Genomic DNA, 15356 nt, shown 5'->3' on the forward strand with positions numbered 1-15356 from the left:
CAAAATCTGGTAGTTCAGGGTTGAATGGATCTAGGGCAGCTTTTTATTAATCCACCTGTATACTACTAGATTTTGAATCCTGATCTCACAGTGAACAGCATACATCCTCAGAGCATCTTCTAAACGGAGATGGAGGTGTAAAATTCACTTCTCAAATCTGGCCCAGAGTGCTGGTTTTATGTGCCTCATGGAAAAAAAAAAAAAAAGAAAGACTGACAGTCTTCTCCCAACTGTGTGTCACCTAGGCTGTGGCTTGCCAGTTCCTCCACTATGTAGCATCATAAAAATAAAAGTTTCCTATTTGTAAGGATTCAAGTAACTTGATTTATACCAGATTACCATTAAACTGGGCAGCTTAAGCCATAAACATTAATTTCCCACAGTTATGGAGGCTGGATGTTCCAGATGAGGGTGACAGCAAAGCTGGGTTCTTGATAAATGCCCTCTTCCAGGTTTACAGAAGGCTGTCTTCTTGCTGTGTCCTCATGTGCCAGAAAGAGAGCTAGCTAGCTTTCTGGACTCTTCTTATAATGACACTAATCCCATCCAAGAGGGGTCCACTTTCATGACCTAATTACCTCCCAGAAGTCCTCTCCCTCCAAATACCATCATATTGGGATTAGGGTTTCAACATAAGAATTTTGGAGGGACACAAGCATCCAGTCTATTGTACACCTCCAGAAATGACTTGCTACTACTACACAGGGTAGTCCTAGGACAGCTTGGCATTTCTTAGGGGGTCTGTTAGAAATGCTGAATCTTGAGGCCCACCCCGACCTACTAAGTTAGAATCTGCATTTTAATAAGATTCCTAGGTAGCCTTTAATTACCTTTGAGTTTGAGGAACACTGGTCTAGGGCCCTGCTATATTTTGCTTAAGTCCTCCAGGAGAATCTAATGTACAGTCACAGCTAAAAAGCACTGTCTTGTCCATTGACACAGCACTGAGGTTCCTTACCTCCCTAACAGCACCTCTCATCATTCCCAGAAAGTCCATTTCCTCTGCCTCTGTCTCTCACATTCCAAAAATACTTATTCCAAATAGAATGCCCTATTCCGTTTCAGGTGCCTGTACCTTTGCACATCCTGTTTGCTTTGCTGTGAATGTCCTTTGCTTATCTTGCTCCATCTTCCTTCAGATGCAATTCTAATCATGTTTCAAAATCCTCCCTCAGTTTTTGTGCAGACTTCCCCCAGGGGCCTTCTCCATACTCACTTCCCTGAAAGTCTTATTTATCCTTCTTCTGTGCTTTTTCTGTACCCTGTGCATATCTATTTCTGCATCTCTTTCTCAATATCGCAGTTATTAACTTATGTATCTTTCTTGTCAGACTCTGAGTTCCCCTAGGCAAGGATAAAATTGCCCCCGCTTCACCCACTGTCTATATAATACCTAGCTCATGGGATATATTTAGTAACTTTTGGACTGAACGAAAGGGAAAAAGAGACTAGAAATCCAGCTTATTTTGATCTCTCCGAAGACGTCCCATTAGATTTAATGGGAATGGGCAGCAGTCAGAGAGTTATTTAACAGTCATGTCAGCCCAACTGTCCCTGATTTTGTAATTGCTGTTTGGCTGGGTCCACAGATATCTTCCACTGAAGGAAATTTCGGTTCTAGCTCATTTCATTTGAGTCTCTGCTCAAGCATTACTTAGTCAAAGTTGAAGGACTTAACTGAAAACCCCATCTGAAATAGAACCCTCCTGTAGCTAACACACACATATGCACAAACACACACTGATCACTCTCTATCCCCCCCCCTTTTTTCTTGGCATTATCGGCCTTCATAGCACTTAAACATATTTACAATGCAATATCATATGTATTTGTTATTCCCCCCACCATTAGAACGTGAACGTGAACTCTGTGAGCTGGGAGGCTTGGTCTGCTCTGCTCACCCCTGTACCCTCTGTGTCTACCACTGCCTGGCACAGAGTAAGCACTCAGTAAGTATCTACTATGGAATGAATGAATGAATCCTGACTTAAGTAAGACAGCTTTAAGTCGGTATTTCCTAAGGTGTTTCCTGTAATGCTAACAGTTGTTACACAAATAAAGAATTCTGGGCCAGACACAGTGAAAGGGGTTTTCTTACTGTAGGACTCCTCATAGCATTTACTATGTTAATGTACACTGGGAATCTCCAATCAAGGACTAGAGTTACAATATAACACTTCCAAACACACAACCCTTAGGTGTGGGGTGTTCTATACACCTGTGGGGTAGGAGATGTGGGATCCTGCACTTCACTCTGAGGGATCCTTGTTGTTTCACGGACCTGGGATTCAGCATCTAAATGTGACAATTTATCACCTGTGTTGTCTTTGGTGCAATTCACTGAACCTCCCTTTGTTACCACGTGCTGGAGAAGACGTGCTGCCCCTTATCTGAGCTGTGTGTGTGGCAGTGACTACAAACGATACATTAAATGCGGACCCACTGACATTCTCCCTCCTGAGCATAGGCGGGCGGGTAAAACCACTCCACAGCATCTTACAGCAGTAGCCAGACCCAGAAAAAAATCATCCTTAAAATAATGTTTAAATAGGAGTGAAACTGTGACTTATTTGTAATTACACCCAAAGGCTGAAGCAAAATCTCTGCATGCATGTATTTAAAGTTCAAGCCAAGTGTTTTTAAAGTGACACTTAGGAAACCTCTACCTCTACATTTATCTGATTTCATGCCTTACTAGGTACTAAAAGGGGAGCAATCAATTTCAAATAGTGTAGAGGAAAAATGAAGCATAGCATGGAAAGAAAGTCCTTCTAAAGGACTGCCAACACATGCTGAGGATGGGACCTTATAAGCCTTCCATCAAGAAAGGGCATTTAAGCAATTCAGTAAAGAGCACGGGACCACCTATCACCAAAGAAAACGGCACTAGGTCACAGCACCGTAGTGTTTCCTTGGGACTCGGAATTCATCCACTGGGACACGCACATCTTTTCAAGGGCCAAAGTCACGTGAATGTCCTGCCTCTAGAGCCTTCTTTGACTTCTTGTCTGCAAATAATCTGGATGGAAAACACATGTTCATTTTAGGGAACTTGGGAAAAAATATCACAAGAATGATGACGGCCACCTTGTAAGGTGTGATAACAGCTGCCAGGTACCTTAATTGTCATCTCACGAGCAGGTGGGTGTCCCCATCACACACTGTTCAGAGACCACCTGGAGAAAAGTGAAGAGTCGGGATTCCCACCCAGGTGTGTGAGACCCCAAAGCTGGCACTTGGTCCACCATCCCTCCCTGCCTCGTGCAAGCAGTAGCCAACCATCAGCTTTCTAGCCTGTTATGTGTGAGTGGCATAAACTCCTGGAGTTTAATTCTGCTTAAAAAATTAGCATATTCAGCAGGAATTGTATCAGAAAGGTCTAAAAAGAAATTGATGCTATTCAAGTATTTATCCTGTCCCATGAAGATACGTTCAGTCTTTCACTGGAACATGCATCCTCCTTTCAATTAAAAACGCCTATTTAGCCCCTGTGTGTCAGGAACTACGCCAAATGCTGTGTTTACAAGGACAAAAGGGTATGGTCTTTGCCCAGGAGGTGCTTCTAAGGAAGGAATACAAACTTTAAAGTGATCAATTCCATTATCTAGTTTTACAAGGGAAGCAAGAGAAACGTAGAGGATAGAAGAGCTCCTTGCCTGACCTGGAATATCAATGGAGGGGCTTCCTTCCAAAAGAGGGATTTTGCGCAGAGTCTTCAAAAATGAGCAGGTAGGGAAGGGAAGGGAACAATACAGCCTGACCCAGGAGCCATGCAATAGGCTCTTAATCAACACCTGTTGAATGAATAGCACCCTAGGCAGAAGGGCAGGACGAGGGGATCAAGGGAGGCTCCAGTGATTTTTTTTTTTTTTTTTTTTTTTTTTTTGTGGTACGCGGGCCTCTCACTGTTGTGGCCTCTCCCGTTGCGGAGCACAGGCTCCGGACGCGCAGGCTCAGCGGCCACATGGCTCACGGGCCCAGCCGCTCTGCGACACGTGGGATCTTCCCGGACCGGGGCACGAACCCGTGTCCCCTGCATCGGCAGGCGGACTCTCAACCACTGCGCCACCAGGGAAGCTCGACTCCAGTGATTTTTAACTCACACGGCTGGATGATGGAGCCACTGTGTGAGATAGGACTTGGGAAGGGAGAGAATCTTCTGTCCCGCTCCATTCCGCAGCCCTGGACAAAGGGCAGGACCGCAGTGAAAATATTTAAAACAGGTTCCCCTGCCTTGTCCTCATCTGCCCACACATAGCTGATTGCCCAGGAGGGGACATCTGATCCACAACAGACCCCTCAGGTCCTCTTCCCCAGATGCTGAACTAAGCAACACTGAAAGGCTGAGTCTGTTGGCTGGAACGACCTGCGCTGTTTTCAGGGAGAACTTCCTCTGGAGGCAGTGCTATGGCCAGCCAGTCTGAACGGGGCAGAGCAGCCATGAGTAGTAGGGTAACCCATCCTCACGGGAAGAAGCAAGGGACTGAAGCAGGTGAGGAAGGCAGAAGGGAGACGGAGACAGCCATCGTGTGGATCCGTGAGAGGCGGGACGGCTTCACCCCCGGCTTTCTCGCCCCAGTGCTTCTGTACCCAGGGCACTGGGTTTGCGTACATTTGCATTTCTTACGCCTATATATATATGCTAAGGCGAGGGACATGAGCTCATTTCTGGGCATGTTTAACTCTGCGGTGCTTGTGGATAGTGATGGGTAGAAGGGGGTCATATAGATTAGGAGAGACTTTAGGATTAGAAGAAAGATCCCAGAGTATTGGCTCTGGTTTCCAAACCCTCTTACTTCTCTCCATTTCTAACCCAATTCTGTTTTTTTCCATGCCAGACACTATAAAGAATGAGAAATACCCTGAAGCACAGGCTGTGTCTTTGATCAGCCTCGTGAAAAAAAGGGGAATAATAACCCTGCCTGGCCAGCATCGCAGGACCGTATGAGAACGGAACACCATCAGAGGGCTGAGGAAGAGAAACGACCTAGAGAACTTGTAGAAGGTGGCATCCTCATTTCCCACAGGCAGCAGCAGGGAGAGGAAAGAAGTCCTCAGGCAAGTGGGATTACTGCCTGGAGGAGTGCTGTGTAGATGGCGGTACACTGAGTGCTTTCCAGGTGCTCCCACTGTGCTTAGCACCGAGCAGGTATTATCTGTTTTTAGGTAATGGTCCTCACAGAAGCACCATGAGGCATGCACTGTGTTCATGATTCCTGTTTTGCTGTTTGGATGCTGATTCACAGCGGTGTTAGGGCTGGACCACTGGGACGAATCATCACTCCTCCCGTCTCTGCAGGACAGTCAGAGAAGGCCCGGCTGCTTTGGACAGCTTCCTGAAGGGGTCGCTGAGGACACGTGGCTGACTCTGCACACCTGGATCCACGTCACAGACAGCACTTGGGACCAGCAAGCAGCCATGAGTAGAAAGGAGGTGAATGAAGCCACCACTGAAATGTATTTACATCTTCTGAACCATAGTTCAGACCAGGAAGACCACGTAGGACATCGCCCTCTACCTCCTTGCTCACCACCCCAAATGGGAACCAACGGCACGGAGGAAGATGGACCCTAACACTGGGACATCTTGGGCAGCTGGAGACTTTGAGCCCGGGGGTGAGAGTGCGAGGTTGAAGGTGGTGGAGAGAGAAAGAGAACAGAGGGGACGCCCAGAGCTGAAGCCCATTTGCAAGAGCTCCTGATCAAAGGTGCGGTGTTTCCTGCACTCACGGGGCCTCTGGGGGCAGGCAGCCAGGGGCTGAGGCTGCTGCCGCCTTTGGTCCCCTGAGCTCCCACACTGATGGCGGTAGATTCTGTGCTGAGGTGAGAACAGCCCATTTGGGGAACCTAGCTAGAGGCCCCTTGACTTCTCTAAATCTCAGTTTAACTCATTCACATAAAAGAGAATATTGCCCACCTTGCAGGACTTCTGCGTGGGCTAAACGAAATGATAAACTATAAAGGACCACACCCTGGCTTGACTGTTGCCTGACTATTCTTCTACGGCAGCTGACATCTCTCCTTTCAGTGACAGTACATTTAACAAAAAGCATTTGCTCATCAGCTGCTGCAAACAATAGGTATCACGAGTGATGCATGAACTGCACAGGCCAGGTGGCTGGAAAATGCTGTATAGGCCACCATGACTCTCGGACCGTATCTTACCTACAGTCCCCCTCAGAACTTTGTCTGAGCGCTACATTTCTGGGTCTGGTTGTCTAGGTCTATAGTTTTCCTCTGTTCCAGCATAGCCCGTATATTGAAATACTACAGCCCAAAATCCCAGTGTAGGAATATGAGGAAATGTTTACCAAAGCAGTGCTTCCATCAGGAGCCGTCGAGTTAAGACACCAACTACAAAATTCAAATCCGAAACAGACTCCACAAAAGGCATATTCTATAGGACACTATTTACTGAATAAATTCCATCTTTGTGGCTACTGCCAATCACTCCGGACAGCGTAGGGCAGAGAAATCATCTTTTTCCTTAACAACGTGTAATTGAAAGATGCATGATATCATCTCAAAACTTTACTTTTTCAATGTGAAGATCAAAAAGTTTAACCTTCATCTCTTACCAAATATCTTCATCACTTGATTTACAAAAATCCCTTCCAGAAAAACAAATAGCTTCCACTCAGAAATACATTTAAACACACGAAACCTCGTAAAAATATAGGCAAATATTATCATTTGGATTTCAAGTGTTTAGAAGTTGTCAATCCCACCTCTGTTTCAGTACTCTTTGGTCAATCAGATCATTATTATGGTTTTCAACTGGATAGAAAGATGGCATCTGCTCCCCACGACTGGCTGGACTGGAGGACTGTTCATCCCTGTCACCAAGAAAGAAAAGGTGGGTCAGGGGCTATTCAACAGGGGTCACAACTACTGCTTTCACAGAGAGTAGGAGTCAGCCCGTAGAAACACTACGATCTGTGTCCACTTTTGTGTGTATGTGTGTGTGTGTGTGTGTGTGTGTCCACTGTTAAGCTCCACTTTAGAATCCTGACTAAGAGAACTGAAAGAGAAATCCTCTGAGGTCATCTCACTCAGTTCATACATGCCAGGAGAGAGACAATGCCAGTTCACAGTGCTGTTTTCACCAATCCGTCACATTTATAAATGGTGTTACGATAATCCTTTCCTTTATGAAATAATAATGATGACAGAATGTACTTTTATTGGTTAATATTCTTATTTGGCAAAAAAAAAAAGAGAAAAAAATGAACTCTATGTCAGATCCTTTCTCTATTCCCTGTCATTTTGGGGGACCTTTTATTATCTGTAAAATTTCATGATCTTTGAACCACACTTCACTAACACCCTCATTTTCTAAGTGATACGACTAAAGCCCTGAAAGGAAAACAACTTGCTCACCACTGCAAACTACTCAGTAGCAGCACCAGTTGAGCTCAGTTTTCCAACTTCCAACTTTCCAACTTCCTGTCCAGTGATTTTTCTACCAGCTTCAACAAGAACGACACCAAAAAGCAACTGCAGATACTCCTACCTATTACATATTCCTATCATTTGCCTAAGTCTGAATAGGATGCCAAATAGCCTGTCCAGATGTGGCCTGTAAAGTTTTTTTCGAAATAACATACCAGGCAGCCATTAGCCATTAAATGAAATTTACATGCAAGTTGAAACCCATCTGCAGTCTCTGATCTAGAATGCCATTTTATAAACCATTTAGAAGGAGGAGTCTTAAGCATCATTTATTCTACTCACTTCATTTTACAGTTAAAACTAAGAAAAGTCAAGCAAATCTCCAAGTTTAGATGACTAGCTAATATCAGAACAGGGATTTAAAATCAAGTGTTTTAATACCTAGCTTCAGGGTTCTTTTTACTACGCCAAGTTTCCTACCTTTATTAAGCACTTCCTAAAAGGGTTTAATTAAGTAGCATATTAAATAAATAGCATATTCTCATACCTTTTTCTATTATCATGATTCCCATAGGACAATATATTTGTCAAGTGACTATATATTTGACAATAAGCAAATATAGCCAATAAACATTTTAACAAACTATAACCTATAAACCCACCTGCAATTGTGATTTTGCACCAGAATAATTTAATTTGAATGCAAGACAACACAAACCTTAGAGTCAACTATTTACTGGGTGAAAAGCCCTCACTCGGTCCCTGGAAAACCAGTGTTCCAAGTCTTGGTTACATTTGAAAATGGCTTTCTTAACCAGGTTAACAAAGCTTAATATTTAGCAAAAGACTGTTTTGGTCTGGGAGAAGGAGGAGAGGTTTTCTCAAAGACTGTGATACTCCTAAAATCAGTGTGAATTAACAGGGAGTTAAGTACTGTATTACTTTTCACAACCTACAGATGAAGCAACAGGAGTGTCAACATTTAACATAATCAATCCAAGTCAGTGGTGGAACCAGGAATGATGCCCGGGTTTCCTGGCAGTCCAGTTAGTTCTCATTTACTAGAGAACATTATAAACTGATTTGCAGTGGAAATAAGGGTGTCTGTTTTCTTCCAAGCTCTGCCTAAGGCAATATCAAGATTCCAGTCAACTGAGGAGAACTTCCAGCTCAAAAGTCCAACTCATCCAAGAATGCTGGGAAATTACTTTGAGCTCTATTTGAGGTTTACACCCTCCCTTTGCTGGAAAGGAGTAAAAGCATACAATGTGCACTTCAACAAAAGTCACGTATCTTTTACATAGATATGTCAAAACAATGTTTAGAAGAAATCCTCCAAATAAATCAAGTGGTAGAACCTCCAGACCAACTGTGGACCATTCCTTCAAGTCTACCCATCCCCCTCCTTGTCCCAAATATCCTAGAAGTCAAATTACTTAAGCCGGGTCACTCTAACATTGTATTGCTTATAAAAGAGCAAGACAGAAATATATAGTTTGGCAGATAGAACCTGAAAAACTTAAAGTAAAAACTTAGAATGAATTTCACCAAACATCATAATCTTACTTTAAAAATTAATAATTGGTCTGCAGTAATTATTTAAACTTAGAAACCTTGCAAAAAGTCTCAAATACGGAAAAACCAAAACAGAATGCCGGAGATGATCCTGGGGCATAGAATTGCAAAGTGCAATTTTTAATTTTATAATTCCTGTTATTATTCCTTTTTATTGCAGAAGTCAGTGATAAAAAACAAACAGAAACATCACTAAACCTCAAAGCCATCACAAATTTTTCTACATGACTTTTGTGGGATGCTATCATAGCATTCAGTACTCCAAGAATATTCTTGAGAAATTAAAAAATCCATTGCAGCAAAAGTCTTTAGCAAATTATATTATGAAGGCCTCTAGAGGAGAATATAAATTAGTTACTATAAGGAATCCTTGGCAAATAAATAAATACACAAATAGCTTTGGGAAAAGCAAAGGAGCAGAAAAAGATGCCTTTCTCAAACACTAATTTTAAGACCTAAGCTGCAGGAGTTCATTTCTGCTGGTGTTATATGTACAGTTTAACTGCTTGTTATAGAGCTTTCTATGTAGGAACTCTGGGCTTACAGGTCTTCCTTAACAAACGGAGTAAGTGTTTAAAAAACTGGTGCATTTAAAAATAAAAGTATCTTGACTCATAAAACTTTGCAAAAAGTTACACTGCACACACAATCTGCAAATGGCCACAATTTTCAAAGAGGTTTAAACCCCAGATGTCACGCTACAGCCATCATCAGGAAAGCACAGCAAAAATGAAGCCATTCCTGAACACTTACTCTGGCGGTGCTTCTGCTTGCGTGACCGGGGCTGTTTCTCCAGGGGACTTCAGTTCTTGACTCTTCTGCTTATATTTTTTAATTAAATCCATTAGAACAGCCTGGTGCCCAATTTTCTTTACTAGTTGCTGAACCATCCGATCATTAAGCGCTAGAAGAGTGGCCCCACTTACTTCTTCCTCTGGGAAAAAGAAAAAAAAATGTCTCTACCTGTCTGCTGGGTAAAGCACTGTAAAACACAGCACTCTGCGCAGGCAGAATTATCTCCGGTATTAAAAGATGCATCTAAACTTGTGCTTTGCAGTTATAAAATTATCTGTGTTTTTGACAAAAATAGAACACTAATATTGCATAATTCCAAATACATGTTTGCTCCTAAGAAAGTACCACAACCTAAGGTCACAATAAAAACTTTTTACTTCCACATTAATGCCTCCCCTCTCCCGATTCGTTCTAACAGACACTGTTTTGATAAAGAAAAAATATTTTCGGAAAAGTATTCTTCATGGTACCTACCAGGTAACATTCCATACTTGTAAATCCAACACTACGCAAAACTGCACAAAAAAATGCACAAGCTGCATATTTAAAGACAAAAGCAGTATCAAATGCATATATCAAATATGATTTTAAGTTACTCAAGATTTATCTTATTTGAGATCTTTTTGAAATACTAGATTCTCTCGTGGATACCAGGTCAAATGCAAACTCTGCTACAGTCAGTAGAGAAATGAGTTTCCCACTGCAGCAACTCCACATCAATGTTCACATGCATTAGGAAAAAAAAAAAATCAAGAACACAGGACACTCAATATCTAGGCTGCTCAATTAACATGTTTGAAAGTAAACAACTCACCTTGAAACCTATGAACTAGCTCTCGTAAGTGTTTCTCCACCAACCAACTGCAGACCTGATCAACTGACCAAGTTTCCATTGCTGTAGCCTGTAAATACACCTGTAGAATAAAAACAGGAGTCTTCAGTTTTTCTTTCTGACTGTTGTTCTATTTCTTTATTTTTACCAATCAGCTCTCTAATCTCAGCCCTTTCTTTGCCAGACTCTTTGAGACTCTCAATACTAAGCTTCTTTAAGATTATTCTTTTCCCAATACACATGTAAAAGTTGCTAATAAAACAAACACTCTTTTTAAAGATGAGACCAATCTGAACCTATTTCCTCGTCTCATTTCTCAAATGTCTTCACCTTCTCCTACTTTTTTTCCACGGGCATCCCTCAGCTTTACTCACAGACAGCCACAGAGTCACACAATGGTACCCAATCCTGTACCATTAACACCCAAGTTTCTTCACAAAGAAAAGGAAGGTGTGAAATTCACCTCTACCAGGCTCATCAGGAAGTTGTTGACATTTACAAAAGGGGTGGGCAGGGGAGGAAGGGAGGAAGGATCAGATAAAAGCCTGACAGATACTTAGTAAACCAAGACTGGTTAACCCCTTGCTGCTCCCCACGGAGGAGAGACAGCTTGCAGTTGCTTCTGATTGCTTTGCTTTAACAAGCTTAGGAAGTAGGAGCCAAATTCTCAGGAGAATCTGTTTCTCTCCTTCCTTTCAATAATATTCTTACATATTCTATTCAGTTCTAGAACTTTATTGAACACCATTATGATTGGTAAAATAACTTGTACAAACTAACGAGTTGATTAAAACCATTAGTCGGTAGATTCAAAATGTGAAGACAGGACTTTCCTGGTGGCGCAGTGGTTGAGAGTCCGCCTGCCGATGCAGGGGACACGGGTTCGTGCCCCGGTCCGGGAAGATCCTACATGTGGAGCGGCTGCGCCGCTGAGCCTGCGCGTCCAGAGCCTGCGCGTCCGGAGCCTGTGCTCCGCAATGGGAGAGGCCACAACTGTGAGAGGCCCGCACAACGCAAAAAAAAATGTGAAGAAAATTCAGTATGTCAATAACTGTAAGTGAAAGTAGTATACAAAGATACTAGAAGTATACAAAGCAACTAGTATATGTAAGGCCAACTGGCCCGAGGCAGGGGAATACAATCAGACTCACAGGTTGCATCAGACCGAAACTTTCCGGACCACCCAGTTCCAGAAACTGACCTGGAGACTTTCCGGACCACCCAGCTCCAGGAACTGACCTGGGGACTTTCCCCCGGCCCAGCCTTCCCGCCTTTCGAGGGGCGGGACTAACGGTCCCAAGACTGATGCAACCGGCACCGGATATTGCCACGATACCCGAAGAGACCACCAAATAAGGAAAACCCTGCGCCCTCCCGGATTCACCACACCCCTTTCCCTTCTTCCCCTATAAATTCTGCCCAAACCCTCGCCCGGGCGCGACTTCTCTGGCCCCTTTCTCTCGGGCCAGTGAACCTCGCCCGGGAGCGTTCCCAAACAAAGCTTGTTTAAGCTCTCCTCCGTTTCTTGGTGCCGTTCCTTACATTTGGTGCTGAAACCCGGGAAGGGTACCAAGCCCCGCGGGTTACGGCGCGGGCCGCTCCTCCCCTCCCCCAGGAGACAACCAGGGAACCTCTACTCATCCACCCGATCCGGCAGAAAACGGGGTAAGTCCCCCTCCCTTGTTTCCTCCGACCCCCAGAATCCCTGCCCACCGGACTCCCTGTCCCTAATCGCGGCAGCGTCAGGGACTTCTCTGTCCTCTCTCCGGGCCTCGGGCAACTGTGGAGACGTCCCAATTGCCTGACCGCTCTCCGACCCGCCGGGCCTCGGGTGATTGTGGAGACGTCCCAATCGCCTGACCGCCCTCCGACCTGCCGTGAATTGGAGACTGAGACCAGGGACGCCTCTCTCGCTCTCCATTCACTCAGAGACAGACTGGGGGTCATGGGAACCTCACAATCGAAACCAAATCCTAAGACGCCCCTGCGGTGTCTCCTAGCCAATTTTACAGCTCTCGGTTTCTCCCAAGATCTCCGTCGCCGACGGCTCATATTCTATTCCACTGAGGCCTGGCCACGATATCCTCTAGACAATCAATCCAAATGGCCTCCTGAAGGGACTTTCGATTTTAACATCCTCCGTGATCTAGATAATTACTGCCGCAGGACGGGCAAATGGTTCGAGGTCCCCTATGTCCAGGCCTTCTGGCATTTACGCTCCCGCCCTTCCCTCTGCGTCAATTGTTCCACTTCCCAGATCCTTCTTGCCAAACAGACATCTCCTACATCCAAGCCCCTAGTTTCCTTTGACGATGACCCCTCTCCACTAGCCGACCCACCCGACTCTCTCGCCTCTCCCCCCTCCAGAGCTCCTCTCCAACCTCCACCCTACACTGAAGCGGTCACTCCTCCTCCCGAACCCGCTCCAGCCCCTCCCACCGCTCCCCCGCCTCCCTCAACGGTTTCTCCTCCCACACCCCTTGCTTCTCCAATTAGTGCACATACACGCTCTCACGACTCCCAAGATCCAAATCTCCTCTGCCCTCCGAGGGAGGTAGCAGGAGCGGAAGGATTAGTTAGAGTTCATGTTCCCTTTTCCCTCCAAGATCTCTCTGAAATAGAAAAGCGATTAGGCTCCTTTTCTGCCGACTCTTCCCGCTACATCAAAGAATTTCGCTACCTCTCTCAAACTTACGATCTAACCTGGCACGATATCTTTGTGATTCTATCTTCTACTCTGACCCCTGACGAGAGGGAAAGAATTCAAACTGCTGCCCGAAACCATGCAGATCAGGTTCACCTTACCGACAACTCCATGTCTGTCGGAGCGATTGCCGTACCTGGCACCGATCCAGGCTGGACTTATCAAGATGGCCGTCGTAAACGCGACCTCATGATCCAATGCCTCCTGGCTGGCATGCAGGCTGCCGCTCATAAGGTAGTCAAATTTGAAAAACTAAAAGAGATAACCCAAGAACCTAACGAAAATCCAGCGATCTTTCTCAATCGCCTTACAGAGGCCTTAACTCTTTACACCCGGCTGGATCCCGACACCCCGGCGGGGGCAGCAGTCCTAGCCACCCATTTTATCACCCAATCAGCCCCGGACATCCGAAAGAAATTAAAAGGGGCAGAAGACGGCCCTCAAACCCCTATTCGAGATCTGGTAAAGATGGCCTTTAAAGTCTACAATGGCCGTGAGGATTTGGCAGAATCCAGCCGACAGGCTCGGATGCACCAGAAGGTGGCCCTCCAAACCCAAGCTCTTGTAGCCGCCCTAAGGCCGTACATCTCCCATGGATCACAGCATCCGCGGGATCCGCAAAAGGCAACCCCGCCAGGGCCCTGCTTCAAATGCGGAAAAGAAGGCCACTGGGCTAGCCAATGTCCCAATCCCCAACCTCCTTCTAAGCCCTGTCCCAGCTGCGGGCTAACGGGCCACTGGAAGAGTGACTGCCCTACGACTGGCCCTCCCTCAGCGTCTCCACGCTGGGGGCAGGCCGACCCAACGGCATTACCACCCGAACTGCTGGGATTGGCTGACGACTGACGGCGCCCGGACTCGAAGACCCCCTATCGCCCTCGCCGAGCCCAGGGTAACGCTACGGGTAGCGGGTAAGTCCATCTCATTTCTGGTGGACACGGGGGCTACCTATTCGGTCCTGCCTACCTATTCCGGGCCAGTTTCTCCTTCCCAGATCTCAGTCATGGGTATTGATGGCAAACCATCCTTCCCACTCCAGACTGGTCCACTCCCGTGTCATATCAAAGGACTCCCTTTTACTCATTTCTTCTTAGTCATACCATCCTGACCAGTTCCCTTGCTAGGCCAAGATGTCCTTTTCCACTTAGGGGCCTCCCTCCAGCTGGATAGACTTGACTCTAAGGTCCCCTCCTCCCAACTCCTGCTTCCTCTTCTCGGCCTGTCTCTAGAACACTCCCCCTCCTATCCCGCTCTTCCAGTCAACACCGAACCCAATCAATCCCCAAGTCTGGGATACTTCTAAGCCCATAATAGCAACACACCATTCCCCCGTCCTCATCCACCTAAAGGACCCCTCACCTCTCCTTCCGCCGTTTGACAGACCTTTCTCACCCTCCGTAACACTGATATCTTCTCCTCCCTTTCTCTGCCCAACCCAAACCGACCTTTTCACCTTTTCGTGGATGAACGGGCCGGAATAGCCACTGGACTCCTTGCCCAGCCTGTAGGGCCTTCTTACCGCCCCGTGGCTTACCTCTCCAAACAGCTAGACCCAGCCATTCGGGGATGGCAACCATGCCTTTGGGCCCTAGCAGCGGCAGCCGAACTGACCAACACTCAACTGACTCTGGCCCACCCACTGACCGTGTTTTCCTCCCACCGGCTGGTCGACCTTCCAGGCCAAAGGTCTCTCTCCCTCCTGGGCCCCTCCCGCATCCAGGAGTTCCACCTACTGTTCACTGAAAACTCTGCTATCTCCCTCGACCTCTTCCCCCGCCTAAACCCGGCCTCCCTCTTGCCTATCTCCGATACCGGGACCTCCCTTTCCCACTCCTGCCGCCAAGTCTTAGAGGCCCTCCGCCCGCCGAGAGAGGGACTCTTTGACATCTCTCTTTCAAACCCGGACCGCACCCTCTTCGTAGCATGCTTGCTCCCTGTTTTCTTAGGTTTCTTCGCAGGCACATGGAGGAAGTCTCTCGGGTGGCCACAAACCATAATGCTCCTCGGCCCTTACACCTTGCTTCCTACAGAACCCCCCACTGGTCTCCTTAAGCCTCG

The 15356-nt window shown here is 46.1% G+C and overlaps 1 protein-coding gene across 1 annotated transcript in view; it reads right to left on the minus strand.

Annotated features, from left to right (window-relative positions):
* The window catches only part of SAMD3 (sterile alpha motif domain containing 3), a 47728-nt gene extending 37056 nt beyond the window's left edge, over positions 1-10672 (minus strand). Inside the window, exons 1-3 of the mRNA XM_073789881.1 lie at positions 10577-10672; positions 9721-9901; positions 6729-6836 (exon numbers count right to left, since the gene is read on the minus strand). Coding sequence (XP_073645982.1) covers positions 6729-6836; positions 9721-9901; positions 10577-10655 — 368 coding nt within the window. The 5' untranslated portion in view covers positions 10656-10672. The remainder of the gene's footprint in view (positions 1-6728; positions 6837-9720; positions 9902-10576) is intronic.
* Between the last annotated feature and the right edge of the window lie 4684 nt (positions 10673-15356).

This window comes from Tursiops truncatus, chromosome 12 (genome assembly GCF_011762595.2).
Source record: "Tursiops truncatus isolate mTurTru1 chromosome 12, mTurTru1.mat.Y, whole genome shotgun sequence".
Classification (NCBI taxonomy): Eukaryota; Metazoa; Chordata; class Mammalia; order Artiodactyla; family Delphinidae; genus Tursiops; species Tursiops truncatus.